Source organism: Notechis scutatus, chromosome 2 (assembly GCF_049901735.1).
Source record: "Notechis scutatus isolate UNSWTSFEM ecotype Mainland chromosome 2, rNotScu1.2, whole genome shotgun sequence".
NCBI lineage: Eukaryota > Metazoa > Chordata > Lepidosauria > Squamata > Elapidae > Notechis > Notechis scutatus.
Genome location: NC_142010.1, coordinates 156,252,741 through 156,276,999, shown reverse-complemented (window position 1 = coordinate 156,276,999; position 24,259 = coordinate 156,252,741). Strand labels below are relative to the sequence as shown.

The window sequence follows — 24,259 nt, the reverse complement described above, 5'->3', positions numbered from 1 at the left end:
TATTCTGGAAATGGTTTAGGACAATAATTACTGAATTTTCAGCCAGCTTATTCAAATACATATGGAAAAGTAAGGCACTGTGGAAAGATTGGCTTAGATGGACTGTCCCAAAGGTGCTTTTTCAAAAGGCAACTGGACTTTTTTCCCCCAAAGTGGACAGGTCGTGTCCCCCCCCCCCCATTGGATAGTTATGATGGTGATCATATTCCTGTTAGATACAGACTGGATTCTAGCAGGATGAGAGGTAGCACCATTTAGAACAGTGAATATAGCTAATTCACTGATGTGGTTGGTACATTTTTTTCCTTTTCTGCTTTAGTGTTGCCTGTTTACTGGAGAGATTGGTGCCTGACAACTCCCAGTAAATTGATTTGTAACCCCTGTCGATAAAACCATAATGGCTTCTCTCAAAATCGATCTTTCTTCCTTCAATGAATGCATTTAAATAATAAAGAATAGTTAATCCAGTAAAATAAAGACTGGGTTAGGGAATACTAGGAAAATAATCTGAGAATTTCTTTTTAAAAAATCAGCATATTTTATGGCCACAAGACTAATTTACTTTACTCCAGAGTGGCTTTAAAATGTTTGACAAGGATTCAGCAATGCTCAGCAATTCCTGAAAACAAGTACTCTGATTGCAAACCACCTGGCAATTACTACATTGAAGAAATAACACCTGATTAATTCATGTTTACACTTTAGTTTTTACAAAATTCACACTCCTGGTCAGTTAATGCCTTCGTAAAATGTACTTGGACAATGTCTGTTGAATTTAAGAAATCAGATCACTAAAATTTTGCTATTGAAGAACACGTTGGGAATATCCTATTTTATATTCTTCCTGATAAAATGTTATTTTTAATTTATAGCATCATAGAATCATAGGGCTGGAAGAGACCTTGAATATCTTCTAATCCAATTGCCTGCCCAAGGCAGGACTTTATACCATCCTGCACAAATCATTGTCCAATCTTTTCTTGAACACTTCCAGCAATGGAGCACCCACAACTCGGGGAGGCAAGCTGTTCCATTGATTAATTGTTCTCACTGTCAGAAAAGTCCTCCTTAGTTCCTGGTTGGATCTCCCTCTAATGAGCTTCCACCCAATACTTCTTGTCCTGCCCTCAGGTACTAGGCAGAATAAATCAATCCCCTCTTCCTTGGGGCAGCCCTTCAAGCTATCATGTTACCCCCTAATCCTTCTCTTCCTTAGGCTTAGCCTTTCATCATACAATCTGACCTCCAGACCCCATATCATCTCTGTTATTCTGCTCTGCACTCTTTCTAGGGTCAGCACCTTTTTTTGTATCATGGAATTGGACACCGTATTTCAAGTATGGCCTCACTAGGGCAGTATTTAATAGTACTACCGGTATATACAGTAACTTCCGGTGATCTTGATGCTGTCCCTCTGTTGATGCGGCCTAGGACTGCATTGGCTGTTTTTGATTCTTAATTAATAATCAAAAATGAACTTAGATCTGCAAACTTAAAAAGAGACAACCGATGCCCATGTTTGAAAGCAATTATAGAATTCAAAACGAACTATATATCGATATTTAAAAGACGAATTAATTAATTTAAAGCTTGAATGAAGTTACCAAGCTAATCTCAGTGTACAAATACAAGACACAAAGCAATAACTGCAGGAAGGACCTTGGAGTCCTAGTGGACGATCAGTTAAATATGAGGCAGCAGTATGCTGCAGCCACCAAAAAAACTAATGCAATCCTAGGCTGCATTAATAGAGGAATAGAATCAAGATCACGGGAAGAATTAGTACTGCTTTACAATGCCTTAGCAAACCACACTTGGACTACTGCATCCAGTTTTGTCTCCACAATATAAAAAAGATGTTGAGACTCTGGGAAGCCTGCAGAGAAAAGTAGCAAAGATGATTAGGGGGCTGGAGGCTGAAACATATGAAGAACAGTTGCAGAAATTGGGTTTGTTTAGTCTAGTGACATGATAGCAGTGTTCCAATATTTGAGGGTCAGGCCCAGGGCGTCAATTTATTTTCCAAAGCACCAAAAGGCAAGACAAGAAACAATGGATGGAAACTAACCAAGTAGAGAAGCAATCTAGAACTAAGGAGAAATTTCCTGACAGTGAGAACTGTCAACCAGTGTAATGGCTTGCCTTCAGAAGTTGTGGGTGCTTCATCACTGGAGGTTTTTAGGAAGAGACTGGATAACAATTTGTCAGAGATGGTCTCCTGCTTGAGCAGGGGGTTGGACTAGAAGACCTCCAAGATCCCTTCCAACTCTGTTATTCTGTTCTGTTACTTCTAGTTTGAACTCTCAGATAACACTGCTCCCAGCCATGTGGTTCACCTCCTTTTTTATCCATTATTACTGAATAACAGTATTCCCCTATAATAATATATTCCACTCTAACAAAGGTAACGATTGTTCCTGGTTGTTGAAATGTCCATTTATCACAAAATCGTCACCAGTCACTGTTAGCATGGCAAGAGGGTAAAAAATATGGGGGTTTTTTGGATGGGGGGTGATGTAGCTGGAGATATACGGACCATATATGGAACTTTGCTTCTGGATTTCCACCTTGCAATGTTCTAGAAAATGAAGGGTAGGGAATATTAATTAAATATCCGTTCAGTTTGGGCAGGCAAACTTATTGCTGTAGACACTGCCTGGGAAATACTGGTGGGCAGGTTATATCCAGTAGTTTCTCTACTGTCAGCTGTGGCACTGGAACAGCCAACATCAGATATCCAAGTGTCCTTTAATAGAACTAAGAGTCCAGTAAATGCTGTTCTGCAATCTCTGTAATATATAGGACTGAATTTGCATCTCCTGGTGGTGTATTTGAATCTTCAGTGACTGAAACTGGTTGTCTATCAAATTCCCTATCTTTGAGGATTGTTAGAGAAGAACTAATTAGTACTGCTTTCACAGCCTTCTATATAGGGCACAAAGACCAAGTCATTTAGTGGGGCAGCCATCTTATACACTGTGCTTAAAGTTTGCATAAGAACCTCTAACTCACTGGTTCTCAGGCTATGGTCTGCAGATCCTTGGGGGGGGGGTGTGCAATGTCATCACAGTGGGTCTGTTAAGGATTGAATAAATGTTATGATTTAAATCTTGAGTTAAGTTTTGGGGTTCCATGGCCATGGTCTGTGGTCACAAATGGTAGTTAAAGGGGTCTGTGATGAAGAAAATTTTGAGAGTTGCTGGCTTTGGGTACGCCACAGCCAGCCAATTCAGCAACAGCTCAGCCAGGGAAGCTGGTAGAGCAGCACAAATCAAACTGCTGCCTGGGGCCCATCTTAAGCCACAGTGTCTCACATCTGGATAAACTGCAGAGCAAAATTTCTGAAAGCCATTAAAAGATATTTAATAGGGGGCCCATGGTAAATAAAAGATTGAGAACCACTTCTCTGACTTCTTTAGTAAACCTTCCTCTTCACTGCTTGACAAGGCTGCAAAGGTGTCAAGTAATTATGCGTCTATAAATTAAACTGCAATCTATCCTCCTCTTTCTGCCTGAACTTGCTTATCTGAATAAGCATCTTCAGAAGACAGAGCTGGTTTGTTATCTTTGCAAGAGAACCGCTCTTTGCAAGAGAACCGCTCATTCTCATTTCACTTACAGCCCATCTTATTAGGAAGCCACTCCACCAGTGGTGGGATTCAAATTTTTTTACTACCAGTTCTGTGGGCATGGCTTGGGGGCATGGCGTGGCATGGTGTGGCGTGGCGTGCGTGGCGTGGTGTAGCGAGTGTGGTGTGGTGAGCGTGGCAGGGGAAGGATACTGCAAAATCCCCATTCCCTTCCCAACCCACTAACCTGCTTTCCAGCTCCGTTCTCCTGTGCAGGGCAACAAAAGAAGACCCAGCCGATCAGCTGGGACTCGGGAGGCAGAGAAGAGATGGGAGTGGGGCTATTCAGAGGTGGTAAATGCCGGTTCTCCGAACTACTCAAAATTTCCGCTATCAGTTCTCCAGAAGTGGTCAGAACCTGCTGAATACCATCACTGCACTCCACCAAATATATGTCAGTTGCATAGTAATGACATTGAAGTAACCAACTTAGGGAATGAACATTGCTTTCTTTGAACCTCACTGTCTGCTATTGAGTCTATTAAGGGTGATTTGTAGGTAAATCTGGTTAGTTTGCAATATACAGTTGTTTTGAGTTTGATTTTCAACCCTTCTGTGTCTCAAAAGTAAAAGAACAGGATTGCCGGGGCGGGGGGGATGTTGTTCCCTTTTCACAGTACATTCAATTTACTGAGTCTTTACTTTGAGTTACAGCAGCTTGATCATTTTTAGATTCAGAGGTTTCTACTCCAGTAAACAGAAGCAGAAATAATTTATCATATACACATACATAACAAAAATACAAATCAATAATGGAGATGATAATCTCATAACTGTTACGTTCATTATATTGGAACAGCACAGTGAGGTTTTAAACTAGATTTTTTTCCTCCCCAGTAGAATCATAGAGTTAATTTATTATGATAGGACTGAGTAAATACATCAAGGGGGTCTTTCAGTGAATCATTTTCACTTTTATTTCTGTTAAATAATCAACAATTTACAAAGCAGTCTGTACTATCAGTAAGCTTTGCCTAGACATGTCATCCATAGTTTTATTTTTATAAACCTCTTCCTGACAACTTTTTGGGGTAGATGCTGCAACTAAACTTGCTGTAGTTGCTTCAAGAAGAGGAAACTGTTAGAGGCGCAGGGAATTTGGTTTCTCATGTTATTGGTGAGATGGTCCAGTACATCTTAACCTTGTGAGTCCCAATTCAACACACCATTTTTGTCTGGAGTCACCTGGCTTACTAATAACACTAATGCTGATGGTTGTCATTACTTAACATTATCTTCTTCAGCCACCTTTTTTATTCCATGAGATCATCTAGTTTTTGTTACTTGGTTGGTTTAAGCGATGTCTACATGCCAGAATTCATTCTTGTCATGTTTTCCTCTTTCCCATGCTGCAATCTTGTCTTGATGGTAAAACATACTTTAATAAGTTCTCACCCAGTATTAGTACTGAATAGTAGCATTAGCTGTTGAGAAAATTATATAAATTGTCATGGTCCCAAAGCTAGATGTCCCAACAATATTGGGGCCGGTTGAAGACTTGAAGAGGGATTCCAAGTGCTGGTAAAATCCTCCTAATTCTCAACCTTCAAATAGTAGAGATGTCCAAAGCCATGATTATCTAAATGCCTGTTCCCAGGAAATGAAATAATTGTAGTACACATTTCTTTGCTAGCCAGAACAATATATGCGATTGGCTTCCTTCCCATTTGTATCCTAATTGTTTAATCCAATACTGGTAAGCCTCATATCCCTTTCTAGTCCCACATAACTTTAATACACCATATCTTGTGCACAATTTATCTGATATTTTCCATTTCCCTCTTCAATGTACTGTATGCATTATTTCCTCATAGCTCTTTTTCGTTTTGTTTTTTAATGCAAGCCACTTTAAATATGCTCACCAGATGCCATTAATTTGAATATCCAGTTGATCAGAATCTCATTTTTATTTAAAATCACTGTAGCTTGAAAAAATGGTAGAACAACTGTTTTCATAAAGTACATAAAGAGTTAATTGACACTCTCATATAAATGCTTGTAATTCTTTATAAACAATTGGTTCTCTGAGTATATGAAAGACAAAATAATTTATTGCACACACATACCAGAAATGCAAACCAATAATGGAGATAATAAACTCATAACTCTTAAGTTTGTTATATTGCAGCAGCACAATGAAGTTTTCAACTAGATTTTTTTTCTCAGTAGAGAAAATTTGGGAGAAACCATTAAAATATCACAAAGTGGTGTACTAGGTTTTAAATTGAACCTGACACAAATGGCTTATTCCTTAACAATTTTATGGAGAACAAAACTGAATAGATAATTTTCTGTAGTGGAAGGAGGAGGTACTCTACAATAATTCCTTAAAATGAGACACTGTTTTTTGGTGAAAAATTCCAATGGAAGGAAATCTGTCACAATTTTCTTCCTTGGGATTTAACCAAAGAATGGAAAATGAGGGAAGCTTCAGACTGTGGGAGACTGGATATTAATTGATGCATGTAGTTTGGGACAATTGGCAACTAAAAACGTGCAAAAGGGGAATGCCATTTACTATTAATGATAATTCAAATTTATTTCTCTTTGAACAAATATACAATGCAAATGCTCTTCAATCAAGGGGAAAATGAATCTGTGTGACTGTAATATACACTTATAATAAAATAGAATGCGAATATAGAAGGACGAGATGTGCGCTTCTTGCTTCACTTCAATTGCAGAGAACAAAGTTCATTTATAGGAAGGTGAAAGCCATCTTTTCCCTATTGCAGGATCCTTCTTTTGGATAGATTTAAATTAGTAATTTGTTGTTTCTAAATCAGAATTCATTTTTTTCCAGCTCTGCCAAATTACTTAAGGATTATTCTGAAAGGAAAGAGTTAGATTACACTAAGGTTGCAATACCTTCTTCACAAGTAAGTATATTCCAATTTCAATGCAAAAATGACCATCTTAGTATATATTTCACAATGTAATTGCAGTTTACATTGTCTTTTTTCTTGGAGGTTTCTGCTTTCCAAAGTTTGCAGGAAATCTTCCCTTAACTACCAGTTGTTCAGTGATCATTTAAAATGATGATGGAATTAGTAGTTACAACCAGTCGTTGAGATTATGGCCCTTGCAGTGCCTCCACCACTTCCACAGTCCAGTTATAAATGTTTAGGCACTTGGCAGCCCACCAATGACAATATTTGGCTGCCAACATTTATAGCACTTACTTCAACTCTTCCCCTTCCACCTATCTCCTCTCATTTTTGTACTTTTGGCTGCCCTGCACTCCACCTTTACTAACCCTCACAGTCTTCTTCCTACTAGCTCAGAATTTTATTGTAATTTCTAATTAAGATGACATCTGTTGCTAGAGAATGTTGCCTCTCAAATCTTTATCAAATTGTACATACTTGATCTTCACATATATTCTATTTAGTCTGGGGGTATCTCTTGAGGGAGTAGCACTGCTGGACTCATAACTACTGTTGGAAGAGCAGATGGAGGCCATTGCCATGAGTCTTTTTGTCCAGGTCCAACTAATATGCCAGTTGCAGACCTTCTTGAGCAGGAAGATCTTGCTACAGTGACTTATGCCCTCATCACTGCACATCACTATTACTGCACCCCTCTCTAAATGGGCTGCCTCTTAAGAAGCTGCTATTGGACTAGAATGCAGTGGCCTACGTATTGTCCAGCGGTCAATGATATAACCATATGATACCAGTTCCGAAGAAGCCTAGGCTTGGTATCTTAATTGTAGCTTTCCAGGTATAATTCAAAGTGCTGCTTTTGGATACCTCACAAATCACCTCCTTTAATTGGATTTGTCCATCTGAGGCATCTCTACCAGAATCATTTGTTGATAACGCTCCATTCCTGGGAACTTGAGGTCCAAAGTTCAGGTGCTTCTCTTTGCCCTAGTCTTCTGAAATGGTCTCCCCATAGAAGTGAGGTTGATTCTACTAATAGCCTTTTGGAAGGTAGTTAAAGGTATTTGGGTGAAATGTGGAGTTGTTGGGGTTGGTTGTCTTACATGTTAAGACATGTAATGTTAACGTTACAATAATCTTAATATTAACTTAATTTTTATTTTCTGTGTACTCTGGAAATGTGCTCTGAATCAGGGGTTGCCAACCTTTTGGACCTCAGGAACCAAACTCATAATTTTAAATACCAGGGACCACTAACCGGTTCTGTGGGCATGGCCTAATTTGTGGGTGTGGCTTGGTGGTCATGTGACTGGATGGCCATGGCTTGTATGTAAATATTATAAATATTGATATAAATATTGATTTTTTTAATAAAAAAGAGCAACTTTTACCAAAATCAGGCAAAGCAGGCAGGCAGATTGAGTTGCTCACAGGATCACAGATTCATTCAGAGATCTATCTATCTGCCATTGGCTAGCTCAGTCTGTCACATAAAATTTGCTTGCAAGCAAACTCAACAAAATTAACTCACAACACACCATGTATGTAAACATTGAATTTTTTATTTAAAAAAAGAGCAACTTTTACCCCAAATCAGGCAAAGCAGGAAGGCAGATTGAGTTGCTCACATAATCATTCAGTGATCTATCTATCTGCCATTGGCTAGCTCAGTCTGTCACATAAAATTTGCTTGCTGTGAGTCTGCACTGAATAATAGAACTTTCAGTCCTAAGGGAGGTTCGGCTGTGCTTAAAATCAGAGCTGAAGATCTAAAGACTAGTGAGAATGCAAGAAATGCAACCATTTCCTGCTTTCTAGCTAATCTAAATCTCCCGGCACAGCAGAACAGCTGATGGTTGGAAAGAAAAAAAAAGGAAAAATAGCAACTTAGCAGGCAAGTTTGCCAGGTAAGGAGTGTGTGGGCGGGGAGGGTTCCTGCAGGCCATGTGGGTGGCGCATCCTTGTGTTCCTGCACAGCATGGATTAATTGCTTTGGGAGGTGCTCTGGGGGTGAGATTTCTCTGAGGACCACCAAAATTTTCTCGCAGCCCACCAGTTGGCGACCGCTGCTCTGGATGGTGAGCATGGAGGAGAACGGTAACAGGGAAACTGAGCCACTAAGATTTAGGAAGAAGGAAGGGAAAGTAAAAACTGTTTCTTTTGCTGACAGAAAAACATTGTGCTGAATTACAGAACCAACCACAGAACCAACTAATTACAGAACCGTTATGGCTTTTCTCCCATAGTATATTTTTCTAGCTTAATCACTAAGCAAAATCTTTATGCATATGGAATAATTTTACTGAGCCAAACTGAGTACTTTAATTTTAAAAGTTGTTGAGGAAGTGAATATGACTGTCTCATTTTTTTATTATAGAATAGGAAGCTCATACCAACATTTACTAAGTCAAAGAAATCATTGATTAAAAGACAAGAAAAGTGTTTTGAGGAAACTACAGCAATTTGTACCAAAGAGGTATGAGCTGGTATTCACAACAAACTTTCTGCTTATTTACAATATAATATGATATTTGCCACCATTAAAAAGTGGTTGTGGTTACATGAAAAAGAAATATTTCAAAAGTAATGAAATACAACTATTATATTTTTGCTGCTATTTACAATTATTTATTTGTGCAGTAGTGAAGCTTTGTAGATGCATTTCTGAAGCTAAGCATTTTCTTGTTCATGTTGAACATGGCATTGAAATATTTTTATTCAAAGGCCTTTAATTTTGATGATTCCCGACTTTGACTCTGGGCAGGTCACAAAATAAGGAGAATGCATACAACAAATGAATAGGAATACAAGAAAAATTAATCCAAAAATATTTTAAAGACTTAGCTACAGTGTTATATAGCTATATGGTGAACTTATTTTTTTTTTTTTTTTTTTTTTTTTTTTTTTTTTTTTTTTTTTTTTTTTTTTTTTTAAAAAAAAAAAAAAAAGGAAAAAGAAAAAAAAAAAAAAAAAAAAAAAAAAAAAAAAAAAACAAACCGGGCCCCCCCCCCCCCCTTTTTCCCCCCCCCCCCCCCCCCCCAACCCGGGAGAGGGGGGGGAGAAAAAGAGGGGGGGGGGGGGGAGGGGGGGGGTTATATTCATTGATAATAGAAGAGAACTTGAAAGTGGTAACAAGGATCAAAATATAAATACTGGATAATTAAAAATTTATTTTTATGAGGTGAGAGAAAAAATATTCAGAAAATGCTAAATATTTGCACTGCTTTTTTATCTACTCATCTTTTTTTTGTCTTTTGAAAGGGTCAACATGTGGATAAAAATGTATCTAGAACAGCAAATACTGTCCATAACCCAGTTACATCTGCAGAATCATCAGTGACAAAAATGGGGAATGCTAGAGATCAAATAATCCTTCACTGTGACGGAATAAATGAAAGACTAGATATAAAAATACAAGATAAATATGAGATTAAAAAAATAAACAATAATGATGTTGCAATAGGATTCTCAGATTCTCAGCAAGAAGCAGGAATTGAAGCAAATTCACAAGCAAGCAGCTACAAAGAAGAAATACCACAAAAGCAAGTTTCTTTTTCTCTATGTGTATCAAGTAATAATGATGTGAATGATTCTGAAAAGAAAGCTCTCCCTATAGAGCCACTTAAGTACCAACTGGCGAAGCAGATGAATGTAAGCATGTTGCCAGAAGATAAGAGTATTGACCACATTAAAAGTGGCCAAAATGAAGAAGAGCGTCTGGATAGTTCAGGCACAAATGTGCAACAAGATAAATCGATGCAGATTATCTTGAAAGCAGATGAAACAGATGACCCTAGCTGGATGAATAATGGAAACGGGAAAGATTCACGTTATTCCGAGTGCATAGATAGCCAAACACAAAAGGCAACCAATGTGATTCAACTCCCAGTTATTGAAGATATATTAATTCCTACATCAGGAAAATTTAACAGTTCTCCATGTACAACTAGTGTAAATAAACAGAGAAATGCCAATGTCAAAGAAATAGAGGGACTTCCAGATAAAAGTGGAAAAACTGAAGAACAAAATGACAACTGTACATGTAGCAATGATGAAATTACTGCACCTGGAGCCTCTAAATCTGAGGTACTGAGTAAAAAAGCTTTTGATCAGCAGAACCTCGAAACAAATGGCAAACCTGTAGAGAAAGGTATTGGAAGCACAGACTCTTGTAGAAAAGATTCAATTCCTGCAGAGCAAAATAGCATCAAAAACCAAGGTATTTCTGGGGAAGACTTTCTGTATGTTCAGCCTGTTGATCCCTGTTTAGAAAAGGAACTGGGTCATTCTGAACCAATTTGTGACCAGATCATTTTAAAAGACAGTCTGATTTCCCCACAGTTTAATGAGGATGTTTTACCCGAAAGGAGAAAAATTTATTTGGAGGATACTGTTTGCATAAAAGAGAGCATTTATAACTCGACTGAACCAAATGTTCCTACTCTGCTGATCCAAAAAGAGAATACAATTTGTTCTGAACATTTGATGTTGAATATGCAGCAATCGGAACTCAGAGAAAATAATTTGATTATAGACAATATTATGAATGCATTGCCAAGCAGACATGTTGTTGAGAAAACAGTGAAGGTTTCCGAGGCAGAACCAAAACCAAGGAAAAATGTCTTCTTTTCTAGCAATATCTGTATGGCAGATGAAGAATCAGCCCAGCGTGAAGGAAATGGGAGCAGACTCGACCAGGTGGAAAGCAACCTTCATTCTGAAGAAATTCTTCCACCACAGGTGTTGGGTGACCCCAATAAGGAAGTTAATGTGCAGTCAAAAATGCAAGGGTCTTTTGCTGAATATGGGCCAGATTCCAGCATCAGTGCACCAAATGATCTTGACACGGTAGCTCAAGCATATTCTCCTTGCCCAGATTCCTTTTCTCTGGATCTGGAGTCTTTGCCTAACACTCCATTGGAGGGCGTCCTGGAAAGCCATGGCGTTGAATTTCAATCGCAGAAAGTAAGCTGATTACTAATCACTAATTTTTTAAAAAAGTGCTATTAATTGTTATTTAACAGAACAGATGAGGCCTTAAAATTTGATTATTATTAATGGTGTTTAGGTCCTTCACAATTAACACTCAATGTCATATTGATTTGGGAAGAAATGATCCTGTACTTTATTAAATTTATATGCTGCCCATCTCACTCTGCAAAGCAAGTCTGGACAGCTTTATATACTTTATTATGTATTATATAACTTAAATTCTTGTTATTTAAAAACTAAAATAGTCTTTGAGGTGGAATCCTTAAAGCTAGGGATATCATTTATAAATCCATTAAGACTGAGGTGCAATTCTTTTCAATATTTTCTATAATTTTAAATATTTTAAATGTAAAAAGTGCTCCAATTAATTGCTGATATCATAGGTCAAGTTCCAGTTTTCATTTTGTTCCATGGTTAATCCAAGCTCCACCCACCCACCCACCTTTTTTTTTTTTTTTTGCTTTTCAGAAACATTCAGCTTCTTTCCCTTATTCTCTCATTTCTTAGTTCTACTATGTGCTTTCTTGGTGGCATCTGGGTGCAAAACAAGTCTTTTTGTCTCTTACTTTAATCAATTTCTAATAAGCTGAATTAAGAAATAGGGCTACTACTTGGCTTTCTATAGTCTTCCTCCTCTTCATTTATAAAGGGGTAGCAATAGGAGGACAGGAGAAAAAGGAAATACAAGTGTCAGGAATTCTGGAAATAGTGGAGAAGAAAAGCTTGCTAACAGAGTACATTGAAAATGAACAAGATTTATTCCCTTGCCACATAACAGATCCTTCCCAAACAGCTAACTGGAAAAGTTTTTTTTAAAATTCCTATACAAAGGTTATTAGCAGAAAAATCAAAATAACACCCCCCACCTTCAAGTAAACTCTTTGTTATGTAGAATACCCATTGTAGCTCTGCCATTTCTTTCCTTTCAGACATGTGTTCTGAATGATTTACAGACATGTTTCAAGGACAAAATTAATCAGTATACCACAAGGAAACAAGGAGAAAATAAAATCTCACCCCCTGATTCTAGTGAAGGATATGCAAATAATGTCAGGTTTGTGGGTTTCCTAATGTGAGTTTTTATTTTGCATTCCCATTCTACATGGTCTAATTAAGGCTGCATTTTCTGTATACAGTCACACACACAAGTGTATGTATGTTTACCTGTATCCGAGTAAAAGTTTATGCTAACATTCCATTTTTTTAATCTACTCTTTTTCTCATGCTTTTAGCAGACTGTTAAAAAAAAGCAAAAGAGCAAAATGCAGAATTAAAATTTGTATTCTCGAAAGATGTCTACATTTAGTGTAATATCATAATGTCTAGCAGCTTTGTGCTTCTCCTTTGTACCTAATATTAGACATTTTGGGATAGGAACAGAAAGTTTTATGAATAAGATATCTAAGATTTGGTGGTAAAAGCACTTGCTAAAAACATATTTAATATTAAATTGTACTCTAAAATGTACTTAAAAATGAATTTAAAAACTATGATGCCTGTTAGTTGCTTAACATTTAAGGGCATTTTTACTATTGAAAAATCATTGATATGCCATTGATCTGCCCTAATTCTTTTATCGTATTTTTTTAAAATCAGAGATGAAATGATTTGTGATTCATCCAAACAGGAGGATGCAACAGAGGTTGTTTATGGATTAATTAAAGAACTGTCTAATCTCAAGTAAGAATATATTTGTTATAAAACACATGAAAGAGTTTAAATACAGTAGGCAGGCATCTTCATAATATCCTAGCATGGAAGGGACCGGTTCTTTTTACCAAAGGTTCCAGATTTATCACTGTCAAAGGTTTTTCAAATGAGTCCAACAGACAAATGAAATTATGTCATATGACCACAGGTTTTCCACTCTTGACCTAAATATCCTTATCTACTAACTGCCTTGTTTAGCAACCATTCAAAAATATGAACAACAGGTTACATAAATAATAGCTTGCACTCACATTAAATTTCCCACCAGACAAATCAGTAGAGACAAACCAATTCCCAGGGAGGACTTATTAAAAATCAAAATGCATTGCCAATTGTTGGAAGAAATATCCTTCTGGATTCAGTTCCAAGTGGGGAAAAAGACACTGGAAACATGGAGGGTGTTTGGAAGGTTTAATATCAGGACCACATGGCCTGGAGCTCCAGAGTGAAAAGGAAGATCACATGCTTCAAGGTGAAGGAGATCAAAAAATAACTGAGGTGCTGAGAGTGCCTGGGTTTTATACCCTCTGTTGGGATTTGAATTTGAGCTTGTATTCTAATTAGTTGTCAGACCCCCATATAGAGTTGCAGGAGCAACTCTGTTGGCTGTCCTGAGTTCCAGGCTTGGTTGAGCCTTGCTGGATGATTATGCCCTTAAAAGGGCTTTTGGCAATTGCTATAGCTTTACCTGCAGATCTTTGTTATGTAAAGTATTCTGGCCCAGGCCTTAATGGCCAACCCATTAACAAAGGTGGGGATGAGTTTCTACTTTTGAGTTTCTACGCTTTTTAGAGGAAATATTCTGCCTTTTTAATATTTCCTAGGATACTTCAATTTTCTAGGAGAGGTGTGGGTGCTAACGTCCTACAGCATAACACCCACTGATTGTCACTTATAACTTGCAACTCTAGCCACTAAAACATTATGACCCATATTGGGCAATGGCGCTACACTTTTTTTCAGGTACTGGGTGGCAGTTCTTGCTTGTCTAGAGAAAACCATCAAACCTGAAATGGGTTCTCACAAACGATAAGAAATGGTAACAGCACAAGACCCTGAAACAAAGCTTATGACCATGTTGCTCACAAATCTTTTATTTCATCTCCCCACATTAAACTCACATATATCAGATGGTCGCAATAAACAATGGGTTTTTAACCCATTATAATTGCTAATTGATAGGATACAAGTACTTGCAATCATGGTACCTGCACCTGTAAAAATCAGTCTCCCTTTAAATCTTACATCAGTTTAGCCATGCATCTGATGAAATGTACCTTAGTTCACAAAAAAACTTATTCCTTTCATTAAAATCTGCTAGTCTGAAAAGATTATCAGACTCTTCCTGATTTATATTAAAGGTTGTTTCTAGTGTGTTTTCAATGCCTGAGCACTAATATATTTAGGATGTCCCTAGGTGGAACCAAAATGCCCACTAATTATAATGGTATAAATAATGGCAATAGATAAAATGGAAACATAAGATCAGACAATGTTTTTATAAATGTCATTCCTTCTATCTCCTAGTGAAGGAAAGTACAAAAAATAACCAACAATAGTGCTTTGTCACTATATAAAACCAAAAGCATTTGGAAGATTATTTTGTGTAGAAAAATCAATTTAAAAGTTTATGCTGTAACATAAACACAGTTAATACTAGAAATTAACAGTCATTGGATTCAAGACAACTACCAATGCAAATTCACTTTTAATTCAACTATCATGAAGTTTACTGAAATAAAACTATATGGATGTCATTTTTTTTCTTTTTAAATTATAATGGTTAGGAATTTAGATAGCTGTGTGAAAAAAGACATTCTGGTCTAATCATGGTTAAATGGAGCTTTGAATTTCAGACTCTTTTTTGTTATGTCTGTACAACAGTGAGAATTTGTAATTTGATTGTTACTTTTTTTTCCAGCCGACTGATCATGAGTACACACAGAGATCTGGATTCCTTCAAGAGACTGAAGTCTCGGAGAAACAAACAACATGGGAGGCTCCTATCCCACGGCATGAACAATATGACAAGTATGGCTTACACAGTGAAAAAGAAGAGAGAATTATAACAAATAGATTCTGTTATTCCCTCAATATTTATAAGAATGTTTGGCTCTACTCTTTGGCAGTTCCTTAGCTATGTCAGCCTATCAGGAGGCATGGTGTTTATTTTCAAACCATCACTTATTTTTCATTTCAATAAAATAGTTTAACATAAAAGTAAATTTTATCTTTGTTTTAGCATCTATCTGGTTATCTCAACTCTGAGAAGAAATAAAGCTAATGTCCTGAAATAACAAGACTTTCCCACTACTTTCCCATCTCTTAAGATGCAGCATTGTTGGGATGTTAACTCTCTCCCATGATTTCTTTATGCAAAAGTGTAGCATAGCTGTTGCTTTTTAAATAAAAGTAAAAAAGCCTCAGTCACACCACAAAATACTACAGACATTATGTACAACACTTTGGTTTAACTATTTAATAGTTTATTGATAAGTTAGAAAAGCTTTGTGCAGTGTGATTCCATACAAATATATTAGCTTTATAATTGCCATAATTCCATATCATCAGGTAGATTATTAGAAATCTAAATAGTACAAAATTGTGGAAGGCAAGATATATTCACTTTGTTGGGGGCTGTAGGGAAATCTGAATCCTTTATTTTAGCACACATCAAACGAAATTGGACATTTTTAAATAATACTGATTACAAGGCCAAAGATGAGCATCTAGATGTCTCCTACTGAAACAATTGTGATGCTCCATTTTATTTTGCATAATTTCTTGTTTTCTACACAAATTTTTTGTGGATTTATGTATTTTTTAAATTCCATCGTCATACCTACTTTTTTACTCGAGTTAAAGAAAAATATTCTGTATTCATACAAAAACAATAACAATAACAGTACAAATTTAAAACCAAACAATTGGTTCACAAAAATAACTTGTAAAACAAGTATACTTTAAACAATTACAAACTCATAAATAATATACATGAGGAACCTTAAACAAACAAGTAAACAAATAGCATTCATGTTAGTTGAATGCAGAAGAGAAGACTGAGGATATCATAAAATTATCTTGAAACTCAAACAGTTGTAACAAAATATGAACACAGGTGGAGGAAAAACGGATTTCTTGATATCAGATGTGCTAGTGTTGGGCATATTGCTTATATCAGATTTGTTACCTAGTCCTTTCTGCATTACTTTTTAAGTTGTTTATAAATTGATTTCTGAGCACCAGTGACTCCACGTGAATGATTAGTCCTACAGTCTCTCCATTCTTCAGAAAAGTGCTATTATGACACCTGAAAGAAACAATATATATATCATTAATTTCAATAACATTTTCCTCACCCAGAAGAAAGCATAATTAATGTTTGTTAACACGGGCAGATTTAACTCTTAACAGTGTTACTTTGGATAGTGAGATGGACAACATATAAATTTAATGAATAATTCAAGCCCAATCTTCTAAAAGAGCAAATGAGGTTTGTGGATTATACATTACCGGTTGTGACTCATGACTGAATGCCATGTTTGGAGGCAACCCAAAGAAATATGTATGATGAAAAATGGACCCTATATTATGATTTTGAGAAAATGGCATGGGGTTCTTTCTTCCACAAAACAAGATCAACAGTCATAAACAACAATGATAAATCGAGTACCATGAAAAAGTAATTTCCTGTTTAACTGTGTAGCAAAGATGAGGGGGCTCTAAGTCCATAAATTCCCAGCCTTAAAATTATAATTTAACACCCCAAGGATTGTTTTAATATATATTCACCTTTTTCACCCCAGAGCACCGAAAACCCACTCTGCCTAGCAGGAACCTAATTAGATAAGTGTACATTTCTCTTTTTCAGAATCTCTCTCATTAAGTAAACAAGCATCCAAATTATACACAGATGCCCTTTTCCATCAGTTTCTTGCCTCCTAACCCTTTGTAACAATCACACTATTGGTTGCAGACTTTTGCCAAAAAGAGTCACAAAGCAAAAGAGCAGATCTTCAAATATTTTTTATTTGAATAATAAAATAAATTTTACTAGACAAGTTGGTTTTGCCATCTAGAAATCATTAAAAATGCTACCTTTTCAAAGTGGCTTATTTGGACAATATACACTGCTCAAAAAAATAAAGGGAACACTTAAACAACACAATGTAACTCCAACTCAATCACGCTTCTGTGAAATCAAACTGTCCGCTTAGGTAGCAACATTGATTGACAATCAATTTCACATGCTGTTGTGCAAATGGAATAGACAACAGGTGGAAAGCATAGGCAGTTAGCAAGACATCCCCAATAAAGGAGTGGTTCTGCAGGTGGTGACCACAGACCACTTCTCAGTTCCTGTGCTTTCTGGCTGATGGGTTGGTCACTTTTGAATGCTGGCGGTGCTTTCACTCTAGTGGTAGCATGAGACGAAGTCTACAACCCACACAAGTGGCTCAGGTAGTGCAGCTCATCCAGGATGGCACATCAATGCGAGCTGTGGCAAGAAGGTTTGCTGTGTCTGTCAGTGTAGTGTCCAGAGCATGGAGGCGCTACCAGGAGACAGGCCAGTACATCAGGAGACATGGAGGAAGCCAGCATCAGGACCGCTACCTCCGCCTTTGTGCAAGGAGGGACAGGAGGAGCACTGCCAGAGCCCTGCAAAATGACCTCCAGCGGGCCACAAATGTGCATGTGGCTGCTCAAACAGTCAGAAGCAGACTCCATGAGGGTGGTATGAGGGCCCGACGTCCACAGGTGGGGGTTGTGCTTACAGCCCAACACTGTGCAGGACGTTTGGCATTTCCCAGAGAAAACCAAGATTGGCAAATTCGCCACTGGCACCCTGTACTCTTCACAGATGAAAGCAGATTCACACTGAGCACATGTGACAGTTGTGACAGGGTCTGGAGACGCCGTGGAGAACGTTCTGCTGCCTGCAACATCCTCCAGCATGACTGATTTGGCAGTGGGTCAGTAATGGTGTGGGGTGGCATTTCTTTAGGGGGCCGCACAGCCCTCCATGTGCTCGCCAGAGGTAGCCTGACTGCCATTAGGTACTGAGATGAGATCCTCAGATCCCTTGTGAGACCATATGTTGGTGCGGTTGGCCCTGGGTTCCTCCTAATGCACGACAATGCTAGACCTCATGTGGTTGGAGTGTGTCAGCAGTTCCTGCAAGATGAAGGCATTGATGCTATGGACTGGCCCGCCTGTTCCCCAGACCTGAATCCAATTGAGCACATCTGGGACATCATGTCTCGCTCCATCCACCACAGACTGTCCATGAGTTGGGGGATGCTTTAGTCCAGGTGTGGGAGGAAATCCCTCAGGAGACCATCTGCTACCTCATCAGGTGCATGCCCAGGCATTGTAGGGAGGTCATACAGGCACGTCGAGGCCACATACACCACTGAGCCTCATTTTGACTTGTTTTAAGGACATTACATCAAAGTTGGATCAGCCTGTAGTGGTTTTTTTCCACTTTAATTTTGAGTGTAACTCCAAATCCAGACCTCCATGGGTTGCTAAATTTGATTTCCATTAATAATTTTTGGGTGATTTTGTTGTCAGCACATTCAACCATGTAATGAACAAAGTATTTTATGAGAATATTTCATTCATTCAGATCTAGGATGTCTTATTTTTGTGTTCCCTTTATTTTTTTGAGCAGTGTAAGTAATTTATCTCCCAGTGTATCTTACACAATAATTTTGCAAAATAATTAAACTGGGAGATAGTGACTGGGTTCACTGATTCATTCATTGATCCTGAATTGAACCAAGTATAAATTTGAGCCTAGTCCAATAGCTTCCATGGCATCAGGTTAGCAACCACAAAAATATGGTTCGTGTGATTTTTTTTAATAAAAGGATGTTCCATTAGTATACAACTTCAGAGAAATTGTTAAGAATGTACAAAAAATGCCAGAAAAAATTGCATCAAAATATACAATGATAGCTTTTTAAAAATCATTCAACTAAAACCATAATTTTTTGTGTTGGGATTAATGGTCAATTAAAAGAGAGCCATGTGTTGGAAGTTATAACTCACCCCCTCTCCTAGAAAAATGAAATATTTTAGGATATACTAAAAAAATCAGAATATTTCCCCTAAAAGAGAAGTGGAAATTCAGAGAGGTAGAAACTCAGCCCTCCCACCTTTGTCAATGGGCCATTAAGGCCATTAAGGTCTATTCTAAATAACAAAGATCTACCTCCTTCAGGTAGACCCATAATAGGAATCCCAAAGCCCTTTCATTACATCATCATCCAGCTAGGCTAGACCAAGCCTGGGACTCAGGACAGCCTACAGTGTTGCCCCTGAATGCTCCCCCGAGTCTGATAACCAATCAGGATACAAGTTCAAATTCAACCCAACAGAGGGCATAAAACCCAGGGATTCACTCAGGAGCTTCGAAGCATGTGGTCCTATCGACCACGAAAACCATCTTTCCAAACAGTTGCCATGTTTCCAGTGTCTTCCCACTTGGAACTGAACCCAGATGGACATTTCTTCCAACATATGAAAGATTATTTTTAAACATAAGTACTCCAATATGCAAAAAAATGAAGCCTCTAAAATACTAAAAACAGAGGAATGGTTGGTTAAAATGACAGAACTAGCAGAAATGGCAAAATTAACTTAATTAGTGAATGATCAACAAATAAATTTATTTGTGATTGGAAACCTTTAACGCCTTTTTGCTTGGAAAAATAAAAACTTGGGATTTATGAGTTTGAAGATGATTAGAAAGAGTAGTTTATGAAAAGAAGGAAAGTATGATGTAATGTTAGGGTAAAACAACTGCGGTCGCAAGGAAACCAGAAGCCAATTCATAATTTTTCTTTTATCCCTATTTTTCTTTACTGTATGTTTTCTTACAGCTTTTACTTTAAAATTTATCTGCCATTGAACATCTCCAGCTCATGGCTCAAGACACTCAAATAAATTACTAGTTTGGTACAAGCCACACTGAACAAGGGCCACTAGTCATGATATCCATACAAAGATAACCTGAAGAAAAAATTCTCACAATAAGAAATAACAGGCAATGATACCACCAAGAGAATCCTATAGCAACACATCCAGATATCTTGTCCCTATGACACTGACACCAACATGGGTCCAAACAGCATCTTTTTTCTAATATGATTTGCCAGCAATACTATTCTGGGTTCTACACAAAAAGGGACACAAATCTGACATCAGGACTAAAATCAAAGACAAAGTAATAACAAAACACTTGACCTTCCAGGATATTCCAATATAGCTCTCAAGATAATAGTTCTGGAACAAGTGGCTTTTCTATCACAATGGAGCAATGAGAAGCCTAAAAATTCTTGATGGCAGTTAACCATCTCAGAAGGCCTGAACCTCTTACAGTGATTAACTGATAAGGTATGTATGATCTTTCTCACATGATCTTCATTTGCATAACTACCCTGTCTTCATTTCCATTTTCCCCTCACCTTTCCCCAATGTATTTATATCCTACACACCAATTAAACTACTCCATGCATCTGATGAAATAAGCTGCAGTACAAAGTTTATGCTTTATAGCCTTAAAGAAGTGTTACCAGAATCTTTTTGAGGAGTGGAAACTGAAACTATTGTATCTCTTAACTCTGCCTGACTTTTTAGTCACCATGCCTTTTCCTTCCACCGTTATTTATTTGTATTTCACATTTAGAAACATTATACCACATTATATCACATCACCTCCTTGATCCTACTGGAATAAGTAGAATTTCCCTCAATATAGATATTACCATCCTATCATGTGTCTCTTAGGGCTTAGTCTCATATATGTAATATATGTTACCAGAAGACTGTGTGTGTGTGTGTGTGTGTGTGTGTGTGTGTGTGTGTGTGTGTGTGTGTAGGCCTGTTTCCCAAAGAAACATTTTTAAAACTTCAAGCAATTAAATTCTTAGTACTTTTTAATATGCAGATCAGAAAAAGAATTACAGGCTCCTTTACCAGATAAAAAGCAGGATCAGCATAGAATTGGGATACAATCAAAAAAATTTCAACATGTTGCTAACTAGATCTCAGATCCTCTCTCACCTCCCCCTAAAAACACGTTTTGCCCCACTCAGGAATTCTCGTTTGCCTCTTATTGCTGGGCCTGTTGTTCTCGTGTATCGGGATTCCCACAAAAACTTCACTCAGATCCAATTTGTTAACTACGCCACAGTAAATCGTTTCACTATAACCCAGCATCATCTTTTGGGTAACCACCGGCTATCGGAGGGGACTCTGTAAAATGGGCAGCCCGCTAAAAGTCATGGCCTGTACAGCACAAGGTTTGGGTTTTTGCACCAGTCAGGGATTACTTTGAAAGTTTAAACTAAGTTTTCGGTAAACCGGAGTCTGCCCGTTCCTGTGCAGCGTTGAGAATGGAGAGACGAGATTAAAAATGCCACCCAGAGGTAAAATGGGCAAACGGTATTTATTATTCCCGGTCCTCCTTCGATTTAGATTTAAGAAAGGAAGACATGCCTAGCCCCACTGAACGCCTAAATCAACATTTAAGGGTTGCCATTGCTATATCGAAGGGAAAAAAAATATCGACCCTTATCTAGATCTTTTGGGTAGTGACAAGCAGTCGTTGGTACTCACAGATCAGGAACCGCTGCCGATCCATTTCGGTTGCTTTCAAATCTGGGATGGGGGGGAAAGGGTGGGGTTTTTGTAAAAAAATATATCAAGTATAATATTGAGGGGGGAAACAAGGACGGCTCGCGTTTTCGACGACTTGCCTTTTTTTTCCTCTTCCCAGCAGAGTTCCTGATGAAGCTCGTGTAGACAGATATGTAACCCTCCTTGGTTAAAGGGCAAAACCGCCTCGTGTGTGCAAAGTCCTCCGAAGCTCCGCACTGAGGACACTTGTATTTTCTCAGAATGGGGCACTGCACGCGGCCGGCCTCGTCCTTCAGCCGATGCGAGCTGTAGATGGAGCGCGATTCCCCGTTCTGCTTGCAGAAAGAACAGCTGAATTCATCCCGCCCACGCGCGGCCGAGGGAGACTCGTCCACGAGCTGTTGCCGCGCTGCTGCTGCTGCTGCTGCTGCCGCCGCCGCCGCCGCGGGAAAAGTTGGCGCTCCTGCTGCCGCTCCGGCGACAATTCCGCCGCCTGCGGTCCGGACTCTTCTTCGGAGGGGCCGTATCGGTTCATCTCTTCCACCAACTTGGCCAGCTGGAAATAATCCCTCCAGAGTTGGAAAGCGGCCGGACTCATCCCTGCTCTCACTTAAGAGGCCTTGCAGCCGGGCGCTCGCGAGTTTCAAACGGGAGACCTCCTGGCCTTCTCCTGGAGGAGCCAATGGCTTTATCGGAAGCGGCCGGTCGCCACCCCCGACAATTGCTTGGAGCCGGAGAGTCTGATTTGGCAAAGGAAAAGAAAAGGGTTGCCGGGAGAGAGGCGGTGGGACTTGGGAGGAGGTGGGGAAGAATCCCGCGGCTTCCTGGCCGAGATAACAGGACAGTTAAGGAGGACAGGCGGGCTTTTATAGCACTTCAGCGCGGCTCTAGGATGCTGGAGGACCTTGTAAATCACCCTTAGCAGGAAGGAGCTCAAGACGCGCGCAAAAATGTTCTTTTGCAGGTGTGGGCTAAAAGATATGATTAGTTCTTCGGAAACAAGGACCGTCAGCTTAGCCCAGAAAGTGATTTTTTTTAAAAAACAACAACACACCATGCCTTCACTTTCTAAAACTTTGTAAAAGATGGTTTTTATCTATCTTTAGAGCAGGAGAGTTCCCACATTGTACCGAAGACTGCATTGCTAATTGCTATCTTATTTGGAATGCAAAAGTCTAGAGATCCACTAGTTATCAGGAAAAGGCTTGTTTTCTGGATCTGATTATTTCCCTCTCCGTTTTTAAAGGCAGCTGGGTTGATTCCCACCCCCACCTGCTGCCAGTTTGGCCTTGCAACAGTGTTAACAGTTATAGGAAGGGGAGGACCCAACAATAACCAGAATCTAATTTTGGCAAGGAACATATTTTTTCAAAAATATATATACAGTAGTATATATACAGTTACATGTAAATATAGGCACTCTTATATTTACATACACAAAGGTACACATAGATATATACAGGTGCATGTAAATGTTTAGGCACTCCTGAATCCTTAAGTAAACAAAAACCAACATAAAAGAGACAAAACCTAAAAGGAAAAGGAAAAGACCAGAACATCTCCATCCGCAATCAATATATAGATAAGATTAACACCAGGATTAATACTAACCAGCAATCAAAACATTACCTCAGTCAAGGAACTACCAAGAACACTGATGGGGGAAGCCACTTGGATTAAACCAAAGATCAACAAAGTTCTTTTCTCCTGGGAGAGACTATCTCAGCTAGTGAAGAGGTGGAAACTGAGAAGCAATTGGATATTTCAGACAATGACCTGAAATATCACCAAGCAATATTATAGGGAAGGTGGTTCCGAAATGGTCTTCATAATCCCAATCCTGAATACTATTGCAAGTCCAGGGGAAAATATCAAATATGCTGTACAATTATTTCTGGGCTAGAAGTGTGCTGCAAAATAGAGTGAGAAAAGTAATCCAAAAACAATAGAAAGAGTCTTATGGTAATTAAATCTATGAAATATTTGGAAGCTGCTTTTGCTCATGCCACCGAGTGGTTCACAATACTGACAGCTACTTCCTGGACAGGGAATAAAACAAAGTTCTGTCTCCAGCAGGATCTTCCCTGAGGCATGAACCTGAGCATATGGCCCAAGGAGATTCCTCCGGCCTTTTCTTTTCTACAGAGGACAAGACTTTAGCTTTCTCAAGTCCAAGAGAGAAGCTAGATACTAGAACAGGAAGAGGAACCTAGGTAATATTGTTTTCAGCCTCCCGAGGGATTTTCATCCTTCAGAATCTGGAAAAATCCAGGATAAGAATTTGTTTTAATGATCCTTTGTCTCTTAGCTATAGGTAACATATTTAGCAAGAAAACTACGATTAGACCTTTGATTTAGTCCTGTGTGTGTGCGCGCACATGTGTGTATGTGTGTTGA

General features: G+C 38.4%; 2 protein-coding genes across 3 annotated transcripts in view; one reads left to right on the top strand and one right to left on the bottom strand.

The window, feature by feature from the left end:
* The window catches only part of BRME1 (break repair meiotic recombinase recruitment factor 1), a 22,032-nt gene extending 6,452 nt beyond the window's left edge, over positions 1-15,580 (top strand). Inside the window, exons 3-8 of one of the 2 annotated variants that reach the window (XM_087956964.1) lie at positions 6,433-6,508; positions 8,892-8,990; positions 9,776-11,479; positions 12,436-12,568; positions 13,105-13,186; positions 15,138-15,580. In XM_087956964.1, coding sequence (XP_087813090.1) covers positions 6,433-6,508; positions 8,892-8,990; positions 9,776-11,479; positions 12,436-12,568; positions 13,105-13,186; positions 15,138-15,285 — 2,242 coding nt within the window. In that variant the 3' untranslated portion in view covers positions 15,286-15,580. The remainder of the gene's footprint in view (positions 1-6,432; positions 6,509-8,891; positions 8,991-9,775; positions 11,480-12,435; positions 12,569-13,104; positions 13,187-15,137) is intronic. The other variant, XM_087956963.1, reaches the window with a different exon arrangement.
* A 100-nt stretch (positions 15,581-15,680) lies between these two features.
* NANOS3 (nanos C2HC-type zinc finger 3) lies at positions 15,681-23,584 on the bottom strand (the record flags this gene model as incomplete). Its single annotated transcript, XM_087956965.1, has 3 exons — positions 15,681-16,526; positions 21,982-22,602; positions 23,492-23,584. Coding segments are annotated over 3 exons (723 nt in total), but the record flags the coding sequence as incomplete, so codon positions are not given.
* Between the last annotated feature and the right edge of the window lie 675 nt (positions 23,585-24,259).